At 28.7% G+C, this 26325-nt stretch overlaps 3 protein-coding genes across 3 annotated transcripts; 2 read left to right on the top strand and 1 right to left on the bottom strand.

The window, feature by feature from the left end:
- Positions 1–1205: 1205 nt before the first annotated feature.
- Positions 1206–8679, bottom strand: LOC130963417 (uncharacterized). The gene is made up of 9 exons (XM_057889538.1): positions 8367–8679; positions 7326–7428; positions 4592–5217; positions 4254–4501; positions 3879–4082; positions 3696–3788; positions 3479–3586; positions 2085–2478; positions 1206–1896 (listed from the first exon to the last, which is right to left on the bottom strand). The coding sequence occupies exons 2-8, from the start codon at positions 7331–7333 to the stop codon at positions 2092–2094; spliced, it is 1674 nt and encodes a 557-aa protein (XP_057745521.1). The 5' UTR covers positions 7334–7428; positions 8367–8679; the 3' UTR covers positions 1206–1896; positions 2085–2091.
- A 6135-nt stretch (positions 8680–14814) lies between these two features.
- LOC130962049 (cytochrome P450 83B1-like) lies at positions 14815–17241 on the top strand. The gene is made up of 2 exons (XM_057888135.1): positions 14815–15738; positions 16538–17241. The coding sequence occupies exons 1-2, from the start codon at positions 14833–14835 to the stop codon at positions 17144–17146; spliced, it is 1515 nt and encodes a 504-aa protein (XP_057744118.1). The 5' UTR covers positions 14815–14832; the 3' UTR covers positions 17147–17241.
- A 5037-nt stretch (positions 17242–22278) lies between these two features.
- On the top strand, positions 22279–24743 carry LOC130963416 (pentatricopeptide repeat-containing protein At2g40240, mitochondrial-like). Its single transcript, XM_057889537.1, has 2 exons — positions 22279–22309; positions 24010–24743. The coding sequence occupies exons 1-2, from the start codon at positions 22279–22281 to the stop codon at positions 24741–24743; spliced, it is 765 nt and encodes a 254-aa protein (XP_057745520.1).
- Positions 24744–26325: the final 1582 nt, after the last annotated feature.

Below are 26325 nucleotides of genomic sequence, written 5' to 3'. Positions count from 1 at the left end.
AAATACAGTCATAAATAAAAATTGACAGAAATTGACAGAAATACTGTTGATAATGTAACGGGATTGTTGATTTAATTGGAACAGGATGGTTTTCCTTTTCGTATATTTTTTTTATTTTAAAAAAGCTAATATTTAGTATTTATTATTATTTATATATCAACTACTATTCTAATTCTTTATTCTATATAAATAAAAAAATTGAAATATATATTAAAGTAAGTATACTTTAAATATTAGTCAGATAATTTTGTGATGTATAAGATTATCTCACTACAACATTTTCAGGTTGAGGCAACATTTAAAAAGTGTTGCCTAAAGGCTGACAAAAAGTTGCTTTTGATCAATGGCAACACTTTTGGGCCTAAGGCAACGTTTTTTATCGGCGTTGCATATGCAGCCGTTGCCTTAGATCAAGGCAACACTTTTTTGTTTCAAAAGCAACGCTTTTGAGAGCAACACTTGGTAAGTGTTGCCTTTGGTTGAAAAACAACAACACTTCAAAGGTGTGTTTGAGACAACACTTTTGCAGTGTTGTCTCTTCTCTCGTATTTTGGTCACTTCTAAAAAGTGTTGCCTATTTGCAATAAAATGCAACTCTTTTACGTGTTGCTTATAAGTTGGAATTTGCAATCCTTTGAAGTGTTGTCTATTTGCAATAAAATGCAACTCTTTTACGTGTTGCTTATAAGTTGGAATTTGCAATCCTTTGCAGTGTTGCCTATTAGTTTTGAATATGCAACCCTTTAAAATATTGCCTTTTCTTTTGGATATGCAACCTATACAAGTGTTGCTTTTTATTTTGGATATGCAACTATACAAGTGTTGTCTAATATTCAAAATATGCAACTAATAAAAGGGTTGCCTTTTTGATAAAAATAAAAATTATTTTTGTAATAAAAATATAAAAAATAAAATTTACAATAAAATTTTTTGTTCATACATGTGTAATTATTTTAATTAATAAATAAATTTGTGCACAATAAAAAATAATTATAAAAGAGAAAAAATAACTAAAAATAAAATTCTAATTAAAATAGATATTAAAAAGTTCAATTAGTATTTCTAATACATGTTCATCAATAATTCTCAACAAAATAATAAAATTCTTGTCTAACAATAATTGTCATAACAAAATAGTAATTAATATTTATCAAAATAATGTCAATCTATTTGCATATTTTATATCTATGCTTGACTTTGTTGGAACAATCTGATAGTGTGTGGATCCAAAATCAGTGCCAAATGAAAGCTTTTCGGTAACATCAGAGTAATGGTATGATGAACTCAAAATCCTCTTGCCTCCACTGAGTCCAATAACTGCTGCATTTAAATGAATTGGGGTTTAGTTAAAGTTGCATTTAAAAAAGAAATTGAAACATAAAAGGTGCAATAACGGAAAATGATGCATGGTATGTGTTTGATGAAGTACCTGAGTAAACTGAGAAAGAGAAATGCAATTCAGATAACGATGATTGCTCCAAAAAGGTATTAGCTTAGTAGTTCTTATTTAGAATCATAGAATCAGAAGGAACAAGTTCACAGGAAGAGACTTCACTCACATAACTGTTTGGTGTGGAAGGAAATAACGTTACTGCTATATTAGATTTTTCTCTTTTATTTTTTAATGATTATTCTTTTATTATCACTATCGTATAAAATTAATTAATTTATGTTTGAGAGAAAGCAACAGAGAAATAAATGACTGAAACATAAATTTGAAGGGAAAAAAATGAAAAGATAAAGATATGAAACAACTCCCTTGACAATTTCTGTCATTCCTGCGAATGAAACAGCAGTTACTAGAGTCTGTTGCAGTGACAACACGCATCACTCCCCAACATAGCCACATTATTTCAGCAATGAGGAAAAAATTTTCTTCCTCACAGTAGCACAACGCTACAAAAATAAGTAATTAAAAAGGAAAAAGAAAAAAAGATGATTGATTAAAAATAGCAAGAGTGTATTGCAGAAGCCACCATGAAGTAAGATGGCAGAAGACAGAGAAAGCAAAGGCCAAAAATGTTGATAGTCCATTCCCAATAAATGATAAATCACAAAAATTACTGCAAACTTTTTTGTTATACCTGGTCATCACTTTGGATCACGAGTTGATGAGGAAGGACGATCGTTGCCATTCGAACATTGCTTACTATTTATATCATGTGTTGATTCCTTGGCTCGTAATAAAGATAGTGCTTCATCAATATTTGTGCCAAGAGAACTCTGTTGCAAGAGAAGCTTCACAAGATCCTCCAAACTTTGGACTCTATCTTTTGTCTCATGAAGTTCAGTTTTCATTGAACTTATAGTCTCTGCATGTTGTTGCTTAATTTTAGCAATCTCCCGTTCTTTCTGCAGAGATGTTTTTGTGATTGTCCTCCCATAACATCGAACTCTTCCTGGTTGTTCTTTGCCAAATACTGCAGTAAATGCTTTCTCGGGAGTGTCTCCAGCTTCTTGGTGGCTCTTAAGTTTATCCTATTAAAAGAAAACATAACAATTTTAGCTTGTTCCACTCACTGATTCTCATGCTTCTTTCCAAAACAGCCTAAAAGTAAAGGTGTTATGTCATGGCTATTTCCTCGGTTCAAGAAGAAGCATAGCAAGAATGTGATGATGAGTTCCCCAAACAGAACTGGATCTGAGAAAGTTTCTCAAGTTCTTAAGGACATGTGAATAGTTTCAATTGAGACACTCAAGAGGGAGTTAATGGAAGCAAATAAGAGTAGGGATGCAGCATTAATGGAAGTTTCTGAGATGAGAACTTCATTGGGGGAACTTTTAATACTTTTAATAATGATATAATGAACATATTAAAAGTTAAAACTTAGATTTTTTGTCCTTTTCACAAAAATTGTATTCACTTAATAATATGTATTTTAGAAACACACATTTTATTCAAGTTGATGGCTGAGAGCTCTGTTTACCAGTCATGTCCATATCAGCTACCCACTAAATATAAATAGATGACAGAAATTAAAGGATGATTTGATTAATTTCAAACCTAAAAAAGCAAGCTGTCTTAAATTAATGCCTACCAAATCCCAAACTCTAAAAGGACACGGGACATTATTGTGAGTTTGTGACAAGTCACTGTTATTTTAATTAGAATTAAGAGGTAATATATCATTTAACATTTGTATCTTTGACTTCTCGCCTGCTATATCTAAATAAATTAAAGCATAAGCAATTCACATGTATATTTTAATTATGGACCCCACAAAACATGATCATGTATGTTTTAAATCTACTTAATTAGTTATTTATAAATTATATTAGCTTTCAAGAAGAATCCTCCTCCAGGAAAAATTGACTTTGAAGGCTCTAAAATCAAGATATATACATATTACATACTATAACAATACTTTTTAAGTTTTATACAGGACAATCTGACTTAAAATAATACTGTAAATTAAGACAATTTTATTTTAGATCAATTTGTAAATTAAGGCAGTTCTACTTCAACTTTATGACTTACAATAACAGCTTGTGTTCCTGAATCAAGCTCTTTTCCTTTTCGTCCAGTTCGAGTTGCAACAAACACATCAACCTGTGATGGGTCTTCTTTGTTCTCATTCATTTCACGCTACAAGTAAGGGAAAAGAGTATTAAAAATGGCCAAAAATAATATTTATCTAGTTTTAAGATGGTCATTATACAACAAGAAAAAACTTATAAAAAATCAAAATTATTACCATTTCATTACGCACTCTTGCAAAACTTATAGGTCCCATTCGATGTTGATGTTGTTGCTTTTTACGATTTTCAGAATTTAAACAAGATAGAGCCTATACCCAACAAAATTAAAGGGAGTTATATGTAATAAACCAAAAGCATAAAAAAGACAAAGAAACAGAATTATTTATTCTACAACTCACCTTAACAGAAGGAATACTCCAATATGCAATTAACTTTTGAAATTGAACTTCTGGAATATCTAAAGGGCGATTTTTCAGCATATCTTCAATGTTGTTATATCTCTCAAAATGCTTTCCCTTGATTCTTGTTTTGTAACCTTTCCAAGCTTCTCGAACACCAGTCATCACCCACCCTTTCCCCTCTTTTGGAAGAATGAACTTTGACTACGAAAAAGTACAAAACAAAAATTGTAAATGACAATTCAAGAACACTAAAAACAAAGACAAAACTGCAGTGTAAAACAGCAGCTATATATTTTCACAAAACTACAGCTAAGCCATACGAAATTGAAAAATTTCAGATCATAAAAAATAGATGAGAAATAAAACACTTACATTAATATATTTCCATATGCGCTTTTTGACTTTGAGGGGCACAGCTTTCCAACTAGTGTACATCAATGTTATGAAATCGCTATTCCTTCCCATTGTTCCAATAAAGTAAGTTAAATCCTTCACTCTTCTTGGAGTTGGTCCCACTGCTTGTCCTTCATAAAAAGTCACCTCTTCTCTTTCTTCCCAACTTCTTGCATGGATTTTAGCACACCTTGTTTTTCCTCGTGTCCTTCTAGTCTTTGGAGTATCTATAAATATGTGCAATTTAACCATTTAAATGAATTATATAGCTATACATGCTAATGAATAAGTAAAATGATAATTATAAAGTACAGCACCTTTAACATTGTTAGTTTCCATAAGGTGATTGTCATCACCATGAAGAACTTCATCTTCATATTCACCAACATAGTCCTCATCATCCGAGAAATCATCATCATCATCATTTCCAACTTCATTAGCATTTGCTCCACTATGTTCCTCCTCTCCTTCCACATGAATCCCATTTGTCTCCAAAAATGTATCAAGTGTCATGGCTTGACAACTTGATTTTGTATTTGTCTTCCTAAGATTTTGTTGCTTTTCTTGAATAGATCTTTCGTTTTCAGCACTTGGTTCAAAATCGTCATCTTCTCTTTCCAAATGAACCCCATGTGTCTCCAAAAAATTATCCATACCCATGGTTGGACGCTTTTTAAGATTTTCTGGTTCTTCTTCACTAGCTCCAATTTTCTGGTTCGGCATACTTTTCATTCTTTTGGAAATTGGGACTTCATTTTGAGTGCTTTGCTTAGAAGGCATAGGAGTCACTCTCTTTTGTCCATGACCACCAGCCATCATTGGAGAGATAAAATGCTGTTTCTTATGAATTTCTGCTGTATTTTTCTGCATGAATTGCTTGTTGCTTTGATACTGTTTTACCAGTCTTTTCCGCTTTGGAGTAGTTCTTGTTTCCATTGTATTTCTGAAATAAAACAAAATAAAAGATGACATTAGACATTAGAATTTGGCAATGTAAATAAAGTTCTTTCCCAACACCAAATTCAGCCTTTAATAAATCATTAAGAAACTGAATGGAGTTGTTTGCTGAGGATATAATTGAAGACTACTATTTAATAGTAATAAACAAGAAGGAGCTGAAGGAGATAACATTGTGGAACTGAAGGAGCTGTTTGCTGAGGATGTAATTGAAGACTACTATTTAATAGTAATAAACAAGAAGGCATGCCATACGACACATATATAAAAAAGTGATACATCTTTCATTCCACTTCCCTACTGTTTAATGCAATTAAAAAGTTAAAGTATATACATATTTCATTCTACTTCCCTACTATTTAGTGTAATAAAGGAAAAAAGTATAAATCATTCAATGTCGTCTTCGGAATTATCTTCTGATTCTGTGTTGTATTCTTGTGAAAGAAGAACTCCTTTTGAAGCATCTATAACAACTTCGTGCAAGTCACCCCTAATCAAATCAATTTCACCATTATCATTGGGTATAGAAGGACCCATTGACTGGTCAGATGGCTCTTTTTCATATATAGCTTGGGGATCAATATTAGCTTCGTCACCTATGCTAAATAAATTCCTTGGAATTGACTTCATAACATAATGTTTATTTTGATCAAATGGATCTTGCACATAGAAGCATTGGTGTACTTGACATGCCAACACAAAAGGCTCTTCTTGATAGCATTTTTTGTTGAATTGAACATACGAAGAGCCATAGCCATCCTCTTGAGTCTCATACCAGTCACATCTAAATAATACAACCTTAAAATTGCCAAAGTAGTCTAACTCAATTATATCATTTATTCTGCCATAGTAGGAAACTTTTACACGAATTGGATTTGGATCTTTTGCACTTGCAAAGCTCGTAGTCAACGCAACTAAAGTTACACCACTATTTTGCGTCTTGCGTCTTGCCTCACGTTGCCTAGTATGAAATCTATACCCATTGATAAAATACCCCGAATATCTTTTTGCAATCTTGTTGGGCCCTCTAGAAAGCTCCTTAATCCAATCTGGAACATTCTGACGCATGGCACGTGCTTTAAACCATGAGGGAAAGTTCATACTATGGTTCTTAGCTTTCACCCAACTTGTTCCTTGTTGATCAGCCTCATGCTCTCTAAATCCAAAATTAGGATTTTCGTAAGTAAAACCTAGAGATAATTCCATGATTCATAATTAAAAAAATTAAAAGAAATGGACAGTTCAATAATATGTTTGGTAAGTAGGATTTACCTAACATAGTCTTCAATTTACCTAGCATCAATCTTTTTATAATCAAGACCTAAATCTCTCACCATAGCCTTGGCTTTGTTGAAAGAAGAAGGGAGATTCAAGTTAGGAATAGCCTCTTTCAACAACTCCAGGAGGGAAGTGAACGAGGCATTGCTCCATCCATGTAGACACTTCAACAAGTATAGTCGGATGGTGAAAGATAACGTAGAAAATTCCTTGCAACCAGGATATAGTTCCTTGCTAGCCTCGTCAACCAAATTATAGAACTTCTTTGCATCTTCGTTCATACCTTCTTTTTCTCCCTCAACATCTGCCACATTCCTAAACCTTTCGTCTAGCAAGCCTTCAATGTCATCGCATGAATAAATCTCACCGGTATCACCAGTATCGACATCCATACCAATTACACTTTCCCCATGATTAACCCATCGTGTATAGCCCTTGACAAATCCAAAGCATATTAAATGGCTATAAATAGACTCTCTTTGACCCCAAAGGAAGTTGCAACATTTTGCACAAGGACATAGAATTTCCTCTCCTTGAGGATTTCCAACGGAGTAAGCATAGTCCAAGAATATATTGACGCCGTCTCTAAACTCTTGGCTATGTCTTGGTAAACTCATCCAGTTCTTGGATGAGTCCTGGGAAAACCTAATTGTTCATAGTGATATTACTATTAAACTAAAAACAATTTTTATTTATCAAAATGGAATCTGAAACTTGCTATATATGCACAGTTGCTTAATATAAAATATATTAAAAAGTGCAAAAGAATAACATAAACATATAAAAGCAAATAACTATAAGATAGAAATATCTTACGAGGTCATGCCGCAATAATTTGCACTTAGTGTTCAGCTGCGTGCAGTAGCTTCATACTTAGCATGTTGGGATCCGTCAATAATGAGCAAATTGACAAAAGAACCTGAAATAGAACAAGACTAAAAACTTTATGTTTTCCAACATTCAAAACAGGATCAGCATAAATGAGGTATTTTCATTCACATAGGATTCTATTTAGAAAATTTAAAAAAGAACAGATCCAGTTCTTATTAAGTATCTGCAAACCACATAGTGAATTATTAAGTTGGAACTAAAACTATAACTCAAGTCAGGATTAATGTATGTCTATTTTAAGTGCAGTATTATTTAATGAAAACTGTCTTCAAGTATGATCAGTACTAACATCTAGATGCATTAAGGAGATCAAATAAAAAATAAAATGAAATGAGAAAAAAAGAAACTTAAAAAATAAATATTTTCTAATTATTTTTAAAAAAATATTAATTTTCTTTTTTTTCTAATAAAGAACACAGACCACAATTCTTTTTTTCTTTTTTAGTTTCTTTCTTGACGAGACCTGTAAAATAATGAGTTATATGTGGCGTTGAAAGAAGCCATCCAAAGAAGCCTAGTTAGTTGGATTTTATTATGCGCAAATATAACAGGACTAAGAATATTAGTTTAGTGGACTACTCTGCATAAATGAACTAATCACTATTAATCTATTCTCAATTTGTCATCACTACTATACTAATCATTATGAATAGGATGTCAATTTCAATAATGTAATTTCTAAAAACAACCACAGTAGCTAGCTGCCCCACCCAATGACCCAGTCCTCATAATTGGTCCTCCTTATATATGTTTATGCTTAAAAGTGGTAATTCACTAATTCCATTTCATTCCCCAGGAAAAGCATCAAAGAAGGAATATGTTCACTCTCTTTTAAGCCATGGTTTTGAGCCTTAGAGTTTTACTTATAAGAAGGAGAGACCAGAGTTTAAGTTTAAGTTCCCAGTTCCCACACCACTTAGTTCTCATAGTTCATGGCACAGGTTTCTCAATATGTTACATACTTACATGTATCATTACCAAGCCTTGATCTCTTCAGCTAAATGGTTTCCCAGATCTGAAGCTTTTGACACACCTCATTGCATCCATCCAGCTAGGATATGAACCCAGAAATAAATGTAAATCTACGGCACAAACACAGAAATAATATAATTGGTTTTGGCACCCTATGATGAAATTTTTGAATACTAGTTAGTGGTAGCAAAATTGGATTTAGAGAGAGAATAGAAACTGAGGCGCTCTGGATGAGAGATTCTGAAAGAAACAGAGAATAGAAAAGGGGGACGGTGGGGTGGAGTGGGGGCTTTACTGTATTGTGGGGTATGGCCTTATGGAGTTATGGGTATACAAGCACATAATGAATCATTTACCGTCTAAAAAAGATGGTTAATAGAGTTCTTACAAATTGACTTGAATTCTCTTATAAACAGACCAATAATACATAAACGGTAAATATTATTATTTTAATCCAGTATTTAATCAGTAATAATTTATATATATAAATATATATATATATATTTATTAGAATTTATATATATAAATTAATATTATTTACATATAAATTAATAAAATATATATAACAAATTTTCAGTAATAACCAATTCACCTTTTTGTCTTTTTCACACAAGTCAACAAAGCAAAGCCTTATGCTGATAGAAGTTACACAAGCAGCTTCCACTCACTTTCCTGTTTTCACACACACACACTTTTTAGTGTTTGTTAATAATCTTGTATTAACAGAATACTGCTTGAATTGAAGCAGCATTGCATCAATCCTATATTTAAATTTGTCGGAAAGATAACTTTGAAAGCTAATAATATTTTCACTTCTTCTTTTCCAATTTTATTCAGTTTTTGAAAAAGATAAAGTATACAAATATGAGTTTGGCCAAGAACTGAAGTGATCTCATTTTTTTGGGTCTGAAAACTTGAAATATCAGTGCTTAAAAGCTGTGGAAGCCTTAGCAATGCACAAATTTAGTCCATGTCAATTTGCATCTGGTGTTATATAAATTTGAGTTTGATGTAACCATTTATGAAATGATTTAGATTTATAAAATATTAAACTGTTTGTATGTTAATATTCTAAAAAAAGATATGGAACTAAAAAACCTTTTTATCTTCTTTTTTTTTATTGTGTTCCTTATGACAGATTTTATTTTCTAGAAGCAAAGGAGACTATTAGAATTTAGACGCATTGTCATTGGTGGTAGCTAGGAACTAGGATCTAACATTTGTTACATAATCAATTTACACTATCAAAAAATAACAAAATCCTAACTCAAAATAAGCTAACTAAGATCAACTCTGGCTAATAGCTAAGCATTTTACATTTTCTAGCAATACAAGTAAAATCACCAGTTAAAAGCTAAAGGACTCAAAGTGCAGATTTTCAGCCAAATTAAATGAGCAAACAGCCGCTACCTCCTGCCTCATTTCCTTGGGTCCAGAAACAAGAACTCCCACAATAATAAAAAACCAAAATAAAATGGTACTGCACAAAGCTATGTATGTAAAAACAAGTTTAAGTTCAACCAGAAGATTTAAAATACACATGCAGTTCCATTAAACGCACACAGTGACAGTAGAGTTGCTTCAACACTAATGCACACATACAGCAACAAATTTCATATAACCAAAATTTAGGATTCAAAACACAAAAATAGAAAAGAAAAACAGAGATAAAATCATGAGTACCTGTAAAACAATGATCAGCGGTGATGAACCCTAGCAGAAGAACGCTGGCAAATTGGAAGAGATCATAGATGAACGGCAAGCAAAACCTAAAGACTTTATAGATCTGGTTACAAAATACACAAATATACACAAATATGAACGGCAAGCTCGAAACAGCAACATTATTACCAAAAACCCTATAATAGCAACATCAACATTATTAAAATTAGGATTCAAAATGAAAAAGAAAAAGGAATATGCAGAATCATAGGTACCCGGTGATGAACAAGCGAGCAGAAATGATGGAAGCTCGAACTGCTAGCGGAGACAATCGAAGATCAAACGCGAACAAAGTGGATTGAATCTCGATTGCGAGCAGAGAAGATTGAATCTCGAACTACAAGCAGAGAGAATCAAAGCTCAAACGCGTGTCAAGACCTCCATTGCCATCCTCGAAGAGAAGAAGACGAAGAAGAAGAAGATTTAGTAGCACGTCAATGTCTGAGGAAGATGAAGATGAGGATGAATTAGCAAAGAAGAGCACACGTCAATGTCTCATCTATTGCCATCATCGAAGAGAGGAAGATGAAGATGATTTTGTGCTTGTTAGGGTTGGGGTTTTGTCTCAGACTTTCTTTCAGTAAAAGGAGAAGAAGATGATGAATTGAAGGCCCGTGGAGGAAAGGGGTTTTGTTTTTCTTTTTTCTTAGTTAAAGTGGAAAAAATATTTTGTTAAAATATTTGGAGAGAAGCTTATAATTTTAAAAAAATATATATTAATTTATTTTAGACAACATTTATAAGTTGATGTTTATTAAAAATTTTAAAGCAACTTTTATAAAATGTAATATATGAATATAATAAATGTTGTCTATTTAATTTATTAAAGCAACATTTTTGTTATGTTTTTTAATTAACTAAAAAATAACATTTATAACATGTTGATTTAAAAGAGTTGCAATAGTCTTATTTTTTTACAACAAATATTAAGAGTTGCTTTTTATTATTTTAGACAACATTTTTTAAGTATTGTTTCGAATATATGTTGCCATAGATCAAAATTGTTGTAGTGTCTTTTGTGATGTATAAGATTATTCATTATTTTTACATTAAAAAAATCAATAATATTAAAAAATATAAAAAAAATAGTCAGAATTTATTTTATTTAATATTTATTAATTATTTTATATAAAATAAATTTTAATTTTTTAGTTATTATTTTTTGTTATTAAATATTTTTAAAAAAATAATATTGTTTAAATTTTTACAGCACATTAACGGTGAGTAACAAGTGTGAGATATATATATATATATATATATATATATATATATATATATATATATATAAATAAAAAATTTATAAATTTAATATCTTAAAATTTTTAATTGAATGTATTAACTTTTATCTTATATAATTGTACTTAATTCTTAACGTGCCTCTTCCCGATAAATAAACACTGATATGTATATCATGGCCATAGTACGCATATATTATCGTCATAGCTAACAATATAAGAAATGCCCCTTCAGAAATTTACTTATGACATGGATTTTTCAGATCATATATATATAATCATAGTTAATCTTTTAAGAACAACGCTACATGTTTACATAATTAAAAAAATTTATTATTTTTTATTAATATTTTATTTATTTTAAATTTTAAATTTTAATTTTTATTCTCAATATTATAAAATGAAGTATATATTAATTTAATATAGTGACTAATATTAATAAAAAATATTAATTTTTAATGTTTATTTTATAATAAAATGCCAAAAATGTGCTTGCCATTTTTGTTGACATTTTGGAAGTGTGCATTCACATGATCACATCATTTCAAAATGATCAAATTAACAGCGCATATGGATAAGCTCTCTGGGGAAATTTACGTGTGAAAATACTGAAAACTAATACTAGGTTCACAAATATTTTATGGATCGGAAGCCATGTCAAAATTGTCCAGCTTTTGGAGAAGATGGTTACTTAATTATTGCAGCTCCATTTTTCACTTTTTTAAGTTTATAAATAATTTTTGTTAGAAAAATAATTTTTTATAAACTTCCTTTTATCAATTTAAGTTTTCAAAAAGTAGTTTCATGATTATTTCAATCATACAAAAAAGCTAATTATCCAATTAGTCAATTATTTCAAGGAAGAAACAAATAAACTCTATATATATATATATATATATATATATATATATATATATATATATATATATTTTAAAATTATTTAATTATTATTTTTTTTTTCAATACTATAATTTTATTCACTACTACGGTACTACCAACCAACCATCACCACTACTACCATTGGCTTCCACTCGGCGATGGCCATCACGAGCCGCGACTCTGTTATCACTTTTGACCACCTTAAATCCTAAATTTAAAATCATAAATTTTAAATCCTAAATTATAAATCTTATATCATAAATTCTAATCCTAAATTATTTTTATCATTTCACGAATAAATATTTTTTTTTACTTTATTTAGATGTTTTTATTGTTTTTAGTTTTGACTTTTTTTATTCATTTCTTTTTATTTATTGGCTGATTTTAAAGTAGTTGGCTAAATTGATTGATAGTAATAATATGAAAATAATAACTAAAGTTATCTTATTTAACTTAATATCTATAATTTTATATATATAAAATTATACTTTATAATTATATATTTATTATATCTAAAATTATATAATTATTCTAACGATAATTAATAAATATTAAATATAATAACTTCAAATTGTTTAAGTTAATTTTTTTTATTATTTTTCAAATATTATTGATTAATGTTGGTTTACTAAACTTTTTCAAATAATTTTACTGTTCTTATTGTAGAGGATCTTTATTTTTAAAATTGATTTAGGATCTTTGTGTCAAACCATCACAAAAACAACAACAACATGCTGGCATATGAATCTTTTAGTGCAGGCCTCTTATACAATGAATCAAACATTTCGAGGAGATGTTTGACTTTGAATTGCTCTTGGGTGTTACATTTTGTTCTGGGTGGAAACTCACATGCAATCGACTTCAAGTGAAATTGATATTTAAGAGTCGTTAGATGATTTGATTGATTTGACTAAATTTTCATCTAACGACTCTCAGATATCAACTTCATGTGAAGTCGACTTCATCTGAATTTTCACCTTTGTTCTGCGTCCGCGTAAATTGTTTTCATGTATTTTACTATTCATAATTGAAAAAAAAAAGCTGTGATTTTCTTATGATTTTAAATTTGATTGTGGTCCTATTTTTAATTACATTATCACTGCAACAAAAACTTTTTTTAGTGTCAAATTTTTAATAGTAAAAATATAATGGTCATTATATATCTTATTTAACATATTTTTATGACAATTATATATTTTACATTATTATTACATGTTATAATAATAATAATAATAATTATATATATACATATTTTTTTGGTCATTAAAAAGGTTTTTAGTGATAATTGTATAATTATCGTTAAAATTTTTTAGTAATAAGACATACAACAATTAATATCTAATTATCAGTATATATATTATCTGTTATTTTTATTATCGTTAAAAATAAAATAAATAATTGATAAAATATTTTTTGTAGTACTGTACCCGTGTGTGAAAACAAAGGTAGTAAATAAAAAAAATTTCTTGTGTTCTCTTATAGGAAAAATATTTTAGTAAAAATATAATTTAATAAATAAAAATTTTTTATTAAAATATATTTTGGTAAATAAAATTTAATAACAAAATAAATAAAATCTTTATTAAAGGTATTTTTGTAAAAAATATTTTTTTTAAATAGATAAAATTAACATTAGTTAACACAAAAAATTTAAAATATATTAAAAAAAATTTAAAAATTATAAAAGAAGAAAATATATATTTTACAAAAAAAAAAGGAGAATGTTATTTTAAATTTTTAATGTAATTCTTAAGAGAAAAGAGTGAAATTTTCTCAAAATAATAATAGACCTATAATACAGATGTAAAAGATAATTAATTCATGAGAATAAAAACACTGATTTACTTTCAGAGAAATTAAAAATTTCTTTTATATAATAGCTTTAGTAATTAGTTATCATTCTAATTAACAATATGGACACTATATATAATTACCCTTTTAGCAACCGTGCATTAGCCAAAACTAGTTACGCATAGTTTTTGAATCAGTCTATGAAAATTAAAACCGCTAATTACGCATAATTCGAATAACGTAGGAGTCTCAATTCGTTGTTCTTAAGTTCTTATACACACTCAGTTCAGCTTTCTTAACTATAATAAATAATTTTAAAATAAAATTATAGAAAAACCATGTGATCCATATCTCTTTAGATTATAATGATAGGCTTATAAAAAAATAATTGTTTTTTTTCAAAGTTAAAAGTTAATAACATAATCCATCATTTTTACCTAAAGGTTTCGAGTTCGAGTCTTATTCTTAATTTTCGAAAAAAAAAATTATTATTAATATTAGTAATATGTAGTACTTACATATAATATTGTTAACTAATCTTTATTAATGGTCCTCAATATTAACTTTTTCCAATAAAATAGAACTGTTAAATGTTACGTGCTCCACAACAACATACACGCACATGGGCCTTATCTAATTTATAATAATAAAACTTCTTCTTATCATTATAATCATTCTAACTAAATTTGAATTGTTAATAATCTTGAATTGTCAATCAAGTTCCACAGATAATTTCCCCACGTACCTATTTGAGCCCTATAAATACACAACTAGTTTAAGTGATATCTATTATATTCCTCAACACCATTGTTGTTTCTTCTCAATAAGCTACAATGTTGCCACCACTTGTTCTAAGTCTGTATCTTATTATTCCCTTGTTTGTGTTTCTTTCCATCCGGACCCTAAAGAAAAAATCCCTTAAATCACTACCTGGTCCCAAAGGCCTTCCCATAATAGGGAACCTTCATCAATTAGATAATTCAATCCTTCACAAGCAACTATCTCAACTCTCTAAGAAATATGGCCCTATATTCTCCCTTAAACTAGGGTTAAGGCGTGCCATTGTTGTTTCCTCATCAAAACTAGCCAAAGAGACACTAAAAAACCATGACATTGTTTTCTCCGGAAGGCCTAAGTTACTAGGGCAACAAAAATTGTCCTACAATGGCTTAGATATTGGGTTTTCCCAATATAGTGATCATTGGAGAGAATTTAGAAAGATTGGTGTTACTCATGTTCTTAGTGCTAGGCGTGTATCAAGCTTTTCCTCAATAAGAAATTTTGAGATACAAAAAATGATAGAAAAAATATCTAGTCATGCTTCATCATCATCTTCAAAAGTTGTAAACTTGAGTGAGATGTTGGTGTCTCTTAATAGCACTATTATATGTAGGAGTGCTTTTGGGAGAAGGTATGATGATAATGAAGGAGTTGAGAGGAGTAGGTTCCATGGTTTGTTGAATGAGTTACAAGCTGTTGTGGCTGCTAACTTTGTTTCGGATTATATTCCTTTCTTGGGTTGGATTGATAGACTCAATGGAATGCATAAACGTCTTGAAAGAATTTTTAAGGAGATGGATAGTTTCTATCAAGAAGTCATTGATGAACACATGGATCCCAATAGAAAGACTTTGAAGGATAAGGCAGAAGAAGACATGATTGATGTCTTGCTTCAATTGAAGAAGGAGCGTGCATTTTCCATTGACATCACCTATGATCACATCAAAGCATTGGTCATGGTTTGTAGTCTTACCTTCTCTTCTTATCATTTTTTCTTTATGCATGGTTTTAAAAAAAATATTAAGTAAATATTAAAATCAGCTATTAAAAGTAGGCACCGTATATTTATATATAAATATATGTAGTTTAATTTATTTTTTATGTATATTTTATATTTTAATATGTATTTTATACTAATAATTAATTTTAGTGATTAATTTTAATGTATACCTAAGTTTGATTTGGTAAAATTTTTTAAGAGGTATTTATATTTTTTAAAAACACAAATTTTTTATTTTGTGTTTGATAAATAAAAAAATTATGTATTTATATTTATGTCTATTATAGTATAATTTTTTTAAATTTTTAAATTTATTTTAGCAAACACAATTATTATTGTTTGTATTTATTAAAAATTATTTTAAATTTGATTTATTAAATATAAATGATATAATTTTTAAAAAGCTAATCTTTAAAATATAATTTTTTATAAAATTATTTTTATAAATAAAAATTTTACCAAATTAAATTCAAATATGATTGTATTGTCTTAATGACTTCAATTATTATCATGTTAACACTGTATTAACATTTTTGAGCCAACATTTTAGAATTTAGAGTTTAAAATTTTATATTTAATATTTAAAGTATTGATAAAAATTAATAAATTTTATTGATCATATAACATTCTTCAAAAATTAATTTATACACGGAAGGTTTATTTATACAAATTATTAAATTTTTATCTTTAATAAACTTTATTTATATAACTAACTACCATTCAATGCTCAAAATATTGCTTTTTTATTTCTTCTACAGGATATGCTTGTAGCGGCAACAGACACTACTTCAGCCACAACTGTTTGGGCTATGTTTGCCCTAATTAAAAACCCAAGAGTTCTAAAGAAAGTTCAAGAAGAAATTAGAAACCAAGAAATCAAGAAAGATTATTTAGGAGAAGATGATATTCAAAAGTTTACCTATTTTAAGGCTGTTATAAAAGAGGTACTTAGGTTGCATCTTCCAGCACCACTCCTTGTGCCAAGAGAAACAACTGAACATTGCATTATAAATGGCTATGAAATTCCAGCCAAGACAATAGTGTATATAAATGCATGGGCTATACATAGAGATCCGGAAATTTGGAAGGATCCAGAAGAGTTCTATCCTGAAAGGTTCCTCGAAAATCATATCGATTTTCGAGGGCAAGATTTCGAGTTGATTCCGTTCGGTTCGGGTAGAAGAATTTGCCCTGGATTGCATATGGCAGTTACAACACTTGACCTAGTCCTTGCTAATCTTTTATATTCTTTTAACTGGGAATTGCCTTTGGGAGTGACAAAGGAAGACATTGATACTCAAGTATTGCCTGGACTTGTTCCACATAAGAAGAATCCTCTTTGCCTTGTTGCAAAGAGCCACGTATAGAAGTCACATTATAGACTTGTAATTATAGATTTGGACTTTGCATGTGTGATTATGAATAATGCTTGTTGTTAATTGTATTTAGTGATAAGTATATCTAATGCATATGATATATGATGTATCCATATATATCTCTAAATAAAGTGTGTGTTTTTTGCTTTTAAAGAAAAAAATAAGGTTAATTCTATGGTGTTTATGAATTGATGTCTAAAGTTTATTTAATTTATTTTTTTTAGTAAATTTTAATTTTTAAAAAATTATTTATTTTTATATTTTTTAAATTAAATATTAATTTTTAATTTTTTTTAATAAATAAATACCACTTTTCAAGACTATAATATTCACTACAAAATAAAATGTATTTCCTATGCCCAAAAAGGCAATTAGAAAAAAAAAGGGATCGGAAGGCGGGAAGTCAAAATTTTATATTTTAATTCTCTTAACTAATATCTTTGACTTTCTTAATTTTATTAAATTCTTAGAAAAAAAAAAAGACTTTTGTGGTTGAAGCCAAAGTAGAAAATCCTTAACCCCAATACTTGTTCCATGCTTATATATGTGGATCTTACCCCTTTTTTCTCATTAATGATCTTATCCTTTTTTTTTTTTGTCTCTCAATAATTATAAATTTTCATCTATTAATTATACATTTTTAATTATGAGAATTAATAAAATAATTAAATCTATAAAAATAATAGTTAAAATAAAAAATATAAATATCGTCTAAATTGAACAAAAGTAGAAATAACAATGGGTTCGATAGAATAGATACCATTTTCCTACCTACTTAATTAAAAAAAATACTCCTATTTCCTCTTTATCTTTATTGCAAGTGCTCTTTTATTTGTCCTTATAAAAAAATTGAGATATTTTGCGAGTATTTATGAATATTATCTTTAAAAAAAAATTAACATAAAACAACATAGCATCACGATAATCTTAAGATAAATCATTTTAACACAGTTCAATATATTTTAACTTATCCACTAAAACACTACGACATATTCATTAAAAAAAAATAGCATAATTTAAAAGAATTACATCTCCCAAAATTTATGTCACTTTATTATAGGTTTAATTACTCTGTTGGTCTCTATACTTTCATAAAATTTTCAGTTAGGTCTTTATACTTTTTTCTTTTCAATTGGGTCTGTGCACCAATTTTTTTTTTTCAATTAAGTCACTCTTAGTAGTAATTGGCTTAATTTTATAGGAACCCAACTAAAAAAAAAAAGAATTGGTACAGAGACCTAAATAAAAGTAAAAAAAGTGTAGGGATCCAATTAAAAAAAATTAGTGCAAGGGCTCAATTAAAAGAAAAAAAATATAGGAACCTAATTGAAAATTTTGCAAAATTATAGGGATCAGTAGAGTAATTAAACCTTATAATATAAAAGTCTAGGAGAAGGATTGAAGACAAGGAATTAGTTTCTAAATTGTAAGTTTCTAACAAAAATATTCATATACATATATAAATTAAGAAATTTTTTTTTTTATATTTTGTAAAAGTTTTGCAGGTCTCCATAAACAATAGGTACTTATGCTCTGTTTTCGTCTTTTTTTTGGCGGAAGGGGGGGAACAGATCCCAATTCCTGTGAGAATTTTATGAATTTTCATTTAATTTGTTATGGCCCTTACAGATATTCTGTTTGGACAAATTTCTTTTTATCCCTAGAGAAAAAATAAATTAACAACCCTAATTTTTTTCTATGGTGTCTATTATTATTTGGTATTTAATTTTTATTTAATTTATTTTTTATAACAAACTTTAAATATTTAAAAATTATTTATTTTTAACTTTTTAAATTAAATATTAATTTTTAAAATTTTTTAATAAATTAAATACTACCTTTTAAACCCCGTAACAATAGCATAAAATCAAATACGAAACCTATCTATTCTAAAAGGATATAGATAGGATAGATACATTTCTAAAGTGTAATTCATGATATAATCGTGGAATATATTAGTGCAAAGGACTTTTCGAAGATACATACACCGTATCTTTCTATCATGTGTGCTGTGTGGGAGCGTTGGTGGTACAGTTGCATTTACTTTGTTGCTTACTTCTCAATTATCATATAATATGATATATGCTGATGGGGCTAATAGCCAAATATATATGTATGTAAAGGCATTATTCAACCATGTGTGAAGCAGCTTTTACTTTTCTAATAATAAAATCACTTTGTAACTTTCTTATTACTATATGCATGTGAAACTCATATTTAATTTAATTAATTTTTTAGGACTACCTCCTCCAGCAATATTCTTATTCTATAGCTAATTCTTTTAATTGTCGTGCATGAGCTAATAATAATATTGAATGTTATTAAATACAAAAAAATCAATATACAGGGGGCAACAACAAGACACATGTGGAAGATATTTTCTGACAAGTTAATTCTCTCCTGCTAAAAGTTAAAATAGAATTGATTTTGATGAAGACTGTAAAATTCAGTTCAAAAATAATAGAAGAAAGTAGTTATGTAATTACAATTCTATTGTTTCATTATTATTCTCTCTCATTTTTAAATTAGACTTTACAATCTCTATAATTTTTTATATTATTTTAAAGACTTATTTAAATGGCAAATACATTAAAAAAAAATTTTAGTTAAAAGATGGTTTTCATTTTTTTTTTCTAGAAGTAATGCGCCTAAGAATGGAAAAGAAGGAAGCAAAAAATTATAGTTGCAGGGTCCCAAATTTATTTATTAATTTATTTTTTGATTAGGCAGGATCCCAAGAAAATTGAGAGTAGTTTATTTTTCCCTGCGCTTGAAACTTTAGCAGTGATAATAGAGGGCATTGTAGATGGAACTTGTGCAGAAAAGACTCAAAAGAGTGATATTAATTGTATTGTTGAGAAGTGAGCTCAAAAGGAATGTCTTAATTTGTGTTCACATGGTTGATTTGAATTGTGGTTGAATTTTGCTTCTTATAATTAGATGGATAATCATGTAACTTATAACATTTGTTTTTAGTGTGGCCAAATAAACCACACTAAGCACAGAACGGCTTATTTTTCATTTTTTTTTGTCGGATTTTAGAATTGTACTGTGTGTTTTTCATGGCCAAAGCTAATTGCGTTTTATTGTTTGTTGGAGAAGCAAGAGTTAGTCTTTCTTATCGTTTCTTTTGAATTATTAGCGAGAAAATTTTAGAGATGCTAGGCAAAGATTTTATCAACAAAATTTGGCTCTAAATTTGATGGTACACATTATTCAATCTCATAAAAAATACGAGAGCATATTCCTCATTAGAATGAACTAAAAATTCACAAATACCACTACAATTACAGCATACTGAAAGTCGAAAATGATATAATTCCTCCCACACACACTTTAGCTTAGTAAAAAACTGAGAGGACCGTTCTTTTGCTGAAATTGGTGACCTATATCTGTCCAAATCTCATGAGCAGAACTAGTAAAGATCAAGCTCGATGCAATTTCCTTGAAAACAGAATTGAGAATCCAGGTGCTGACAATGTCGTTCAGACGATGCTAGCGGAGCTTGAAAGGATGAGACGCACCTTCCTTAGGTGGCGGAATCGTGCCGTCAACGAATCTAAACTTGTTTTTGCCGTTAAGCGCCATTTCCATCGATCTTTTCTATGAAGGATAATTGTCGCCGGTAAGCACTTGCGTGACTAAGGCAAGGTTCGGTTGATCGGAAGAATGGAGAAGAAAAAAATCGGCTTCATTGATCGCTGCCATTACAAAAAAAAAAAAAAAATTGGAGATTGGAAAAAGGAGAAAAAAAGAAATAGAAAAAGAGGAAAGGAAAATTCGAAAAATAGAAAAGAGAATTAAAAAAAAACGCAAAGAAGTATAAAAAATTCTTTTGATACCATGTTAAAATCAAAATTAGTACTGAAAATGACTTTTTGCTGCTTTTTTTATTAGTTTGGATGAGAAATATATACACATACACATACACACATACACACATACAAATTTCAGGCTAACAAACTACTAACAAAACTTAACAAAAAGAATTTTTCTCTAAATAAGACTAATCAACTAACTATAGTAAATAAATAACAATCATAACAAACAAAACAAGATATTCATTAATATTATGCACATGATTATGCAAGTTGAGTAATCTGAATTCTCCACTTCCTAATTCTTCATTCCTTTTCTCCCACTTTATTCAACCCACGTTATCTTAATTATAATTAGCATTTAGTAAAAATATATTCTAAAAACATACTTTAAGAGTATAATAATAAAAAATTTTAAATTTTTAATATATTCAATATATTAAAAATATTAAAAAATTATATTATCAATAACTTTTATTAAAATAGTTTCTATAATACTTTTAAAATTTATTTAATTTTCAGGATACATATTAACAAAACATTTATAATTTTGATTCTAATATATTCCATCACTGCAAGGTTATGTGTCTGGATCCTCCCCGCACAAGTGTTTCATTGACTGCTTCATTTGATTGATAATCTCATCATATATAGGACTTTCTGAGCAAGTGATTCATTTGTAAATTTTATAGAGCTTAGAAGTTGTATATATGTTATGTTCCTGGAGACATTGTTTAATCACGGGCTGTAGTTAGATGCTACATATATTCCATAACGATTGTTGAATTTTACACATGACTATTATTTGTTATGATATATGCATTTTCTTAAATCATTATGATTTTCACAGAAAACTTGCAAAGAAATTAAATAGAAGATTTTTATGACCACAGTGTAGAGTAGATTACGGTCTTTTTACTCAAAATAGAAAATAGAAATTAAAATACAGATGAAATATGTAGTATAATATTTTTCGAAAATATCTTAAATATGTATTTTAGAAAATAAGATCGATATTACTTTCTTTAAGTGTTCACTTTTAAATATTTATTTAAATTAAAAAAGGACAAATTACACATGCATGTTCTAAGTAAATAGTATTTTTGAATCAAAATACATATATAATTGCTGTGTTTTTTGGACTAAGAAGAAGGGTTAGGTGAAAAGCACATAGGGGTGGTATCATTATATTTTTGTATGGGTTTTGTGATCAATCATACATGCTTATTTTAGTAATGTATTTATAGGACTCAATGTCGGATTAATTAGTTATGTTGCCCTGCCAATTGAAATCGAAATACACAAATGCTGTACGTGTTTTGGACTAAGAAGAAGGGTTAGGTGATGAAAAGCACGTAAGTCGCACGAATTACGTTATTGAATCTCTATCTTCTAGTAAATAATAGTGACAAATTAGAAAAGCTCGGTTTTTACTAGTAAAAAGGGTTTGGACATAAAATTCTAACAAAATCGTGGTGATGAAATTAAACCAAAAGAATTTAATTTGTTCTATGTGTATATATTCTTGATGGTGGCATCACAAATTTGGGAAATGTTATTGTCCTATATATAGCATTTGTCCGCTTCCGATGTCGTTGTTTTCAAATTTTGATTTGTTGATTAAGGACTAAGGTAGGTAGGTAGTCGCAAGTCAAAGGAATAGTCAAACCAAGAATAAGTTTCTTTCAAAATTTTGAAGGGCAATGCTATGATGCGGAAGAGGTTTTTTTTTTTTTTCAGCAGGTACTGAAGAGACGTGGTAAATGATGAATTTTACGCGTGTTAAGTTAGGTGTCTTGTGCTAGACATGTTTTATAAAGATACAGAACTGTTATAGAGATTGTTCAGTTTATGGAAATCATTAATATTAAATTAGTTGAAAAATTAATGTAGTGATTAGTTAGTTGTTGGATTTTTTGGAGTTGACCAATAAATTTTTGGAAACCTTAATTATTATTATTATTATTATTATTATTATTATTATTATTATTATTATCAAATGGACTAGTTATGACTACGTTCAGAACTCAGCCCAACCATTAAGGTTTTCAAAAATTTATTCGCCAACTCCAAAAAATCCAACAATTAATCACTATATTAATTTTTCAACTAATTTAATATTAATGATTTCCATGAACTGAACAATCTATGTGGCAGTTCTGCATCTTCACAGGACATGTCTGACACAGGATACCTAACTTAACACGCATAAAATTCATCATTTACTATGTTTCTTCAGCACGTCTCTTCAGCACCTGCTGAAAAAAAAAAAAAACCTCTTCTACACCATAGCACTGTTCAATTTTAAAATCATAAATACTAATGCAATGTGGGACATGTAGACATATAGGTTGTGTTTATTTATAAAGATAATATACTGAGATATAAACATAAAAATATAAAATTATATTTAATAAATAAAATATGAATAAAAATATTGTATCTTAATATATTAAATTAATATATTTTATATTTTTTTATAAAAAAAATATAAAAATACCAAATAAAAATATAATTTATTTTTTTTATTATTATTATTAAATTTTTTTAATTTTATTTTTTATTATTTTATTTTTTATTATTTTATTTTTTATTCTATATTTTATGTAAAAAGAATATAAAAATAAATTAATATCTTTGTTTTTATATTTTGTCTTATTTTATCTTATTCTTAAAATTAAATGCAACCATATAGTTACAAAAATTAATGTTGTCTCACTAGTTAAGATAAACTATAGTATTAACCTAATTTAATTCTATGAATTTCGTTAGATGATTATTAAAGTCAAATATATGTAGCCAATATTTATTGAAACGATGTAATATATATGTAAAAGAAAAGTATATTGAACCAAGACGTTACCAGTTAAAAACTAAACAAAACCATATTAATTTATATTAATAATTAATTTTAAATTTTTTAAATTTAAAATTTAAAAAATTTAAAATTAATTAAGTAAACCTAATTAAAACTTATAAAAACTTTCCTCTTCTCTTTCACATTAACCTACCCACCTCAAACAATCACACACACAGACCTCTCTCTCTCACTGTCAGACCCTCTCTGCCTCTCCACCGCGACCCACTCCTCTTCTATCACCGACATCTGGCTCGTCGGCAAACTCACCAATGCTACTGGAAGCTCCGGCGACTTCCATGCTCTCCGCGACGCCCTCAATAAGCGCATCCAAGACAACTGCTTCAATACAAAGTCCACCTTCGACTTCGTCACCGACAAAACCTTCTCCTCTTCCCTCCTCAACTACCTCCTTCAAACCCTATCCACCCTCAACCGCGGCGTCACTCGCAAGAACGCGTTCGATTCCCTCATCACGCGCCTCTGCAAGCTCCAGCGCGTCGATGACGCGCTCCACGTCATCGAATATATGGTACGTACCGACGCCGGAGGCTGCCGCCCCAGTGCGAACACCTTCTACCCCGTCTTGAATATCCTAACGCGCCAGAAAGTCATAGACCACGCACGACGCATAGTGGATTTTATGTCCACGCTTGGCGTGAATCTGGATCTGACGGGACACAACTACTTCCTCATTGCACACTGCTACGTTGGAGACGTGGCTGCCGCTGCCAGAGTTTGGAAGAAGATGGAGGAAGATGGGATTGGTGCGGATGCACGTACGTTCGACGCGCTTGTGTTGGACGCATGTAAGGTTAAGAAGGTGGATTGTGCTATGATGCTAGTGAGAAGGATGGTGGATGATGGAGTTCTTATTAGGTGTTGGGATATTAGGTGCCGTTTTGATTATTAAAGAGACTGCAAACTACACAATTTTACAGAAATATAAAAAAAAACATTCATTTAATATGAAAAAAATATCCTAATACTTAACAAAAGAAATATCTAGTTATATTTTAGCAAAAATAATTAAATATCTATAAAATTTTTAAAAAAATATGAAATTCTTAAAGAAATAGAGATATTCACATTTGCAATACAAAAAAATTCGAAAAATATATAAAAGAACATCTTTTTGGTATGAAAAAAAAAACATTCTGATACTTAGCAGAAGAAACATCTATATATTAACTCGTAGAGATTTTGAATTCACCCAAAAGTATTTAGTTGGTTTTTGCCTAATATCCTTTTGGTTCCTTAGCATTGTTCGTTTGTAAATTACATTGATCTTCTAGCCGCATGTGTGCAGAAATTGATAAAATACGAAAAAATTAATAATGTATTGGTTAACTGTTAGTAAAAAAATTGTGAATTCTCTAAAATTTTTGAATCTGAGGGATGGAGATGGGATTATGCATTCCCTTTTTTTCGTACAAGTTTATTTTTATTTTTTATAAATATAATCATTTACTTATATAGTAATAAATAAGTGTAATTACCCGTGTTAGGCACGTAATAAAATTGAAATTATAATTTTAAATTATTTTTTGAAAATTAATTTAAATTATAATAATTTAATTAATAAAAAAGTAATATATTATACATTGTTTGATTTTTTTTAATATAGTGTTAATTGGATTAACTCTAAAATAATTATTAATCGGTTTTAATAATCTACTTTCTTCAATAAATCAGACATATATATTGAATGTGATCATAAATAATATAATAATGGTCAAATTCATCAACAAATATATTAGCTATTATTACACTATAAAACAAATTAAATATAAAGGCTATTAACACTTATAAATCTATAAAATTGTACTGTCTTTGATTCATGCAAGGGTTTACTTATTAAATAAACTTAAAATGGACCTAGTATCACTTGAAAGAATCATGGAAAATAATTAACTTACCTTATCATTCATGAGAATCATTTTTATGTAAGTCGTCTTCTTCTTGTCAAATTTGGATGGGACTTTGCCGACTTTCCATAACCTTATAATTCTTACCTTTAGTTTTCATACTTTTTCATTACATAATCTACCATAGGTAATACTATTGATAGAATCGTAGTTAGTAGCCCTTAGGTATGAAAAATAATAAACATAAGAGAAGATCTATGTCTGAGGTACGAAATTTCTAGATGATAAATAATTATAACAATTTACTATTAATCCTTATATATATATACACACACACACTAATTATACATGGTAATAATTAGCAAATATTTTCAATGGAGATACTTGCTATAATTAGGTAAAATTTATGCTATTATATTTTATTAATCTTTATGATTAATTCAATAGAAATACTTACTCAATATATATGTTATCAACATTAATTATATGCCAATATTTTTAGGGAAGAGCTAAAAGAGAAGATATATATAAATATATATATAATATTAGTGCTATATAGAAAGCATACATAAATTACTACATTTTTTTATTATATTATACAACTTAAAATTATAGTATCATGTTATT

The sequence above is a fragment of the Arachis stenosperma genome, chromosome 2, assembly GCF_014773155.1.
Source record: "Arachis stenosperma cultivar V10309 chromosome 2, arast.V10309.gnm1.PFL2, whole genome shotgun sequence".
NCBI classification, from domain to species: Eukaryota; Viridiplantae; Streptophyta; class Magnoliopsida; order Fabales; family Fabaceae; genus Arachis; species Arachis stenosperma.
This window is presented reverse-complemented; position numbering and strand designations above follow the sequence as displayed.

What these genes read in the sequence shown, in the direction of transcription:
- LOC130963417 (XM_057889538.1), bottom strand. An exon ending in GCATATGGAAATATATTAAT is followed by an intron (nt 4,083 to 4,253) that starts GTAAGTGTTTTA and finishes ACTTTTTCGTAG; the next exon opens with TCAAAGTTCATTCTTCCAAA. An exon ending in CAAGAGTGCGTAATGAAATG is followed by an intron (nt 3,587 to 3,695) that starts GTAATAATTTTG and finishes CCTTACTTGTAG; the next exon opens with CGTGAAATGAATGAGAACAA.
- LOC130962049 (XM_057888135.1), top strand. Translation starts at nt 14,833, where the DNA reads ATGTTGCCACCACTTGTTCTAAGTCTGTATCTTATTATTCCCTTGTTT. An exon ending in ACATCAAAGCATTGGTCATG is followed by an intron (nt 15,739 to 16,537) that starts GTTTGTAGTCTT and finishes TTTCTTCTACAG; the next exon opens with GATATGCTTGTAGCGGCAAC.
- LOC130963416 (XM_057889537.1), top strand. Translation starts at nt 22,279, where the DNA reads ATGCTGTACGTGTTTTGGACTAAGAAGAAGG. An exon ending in GTTTTGGACTAAGAAGAAGG is followed by an intron (nt 22,310 to 24,009) that starts GTTAGGTGATGA and finishes TCACACACACAG; the next exon opens with ACCTCTCTCTCTCACTGTCA.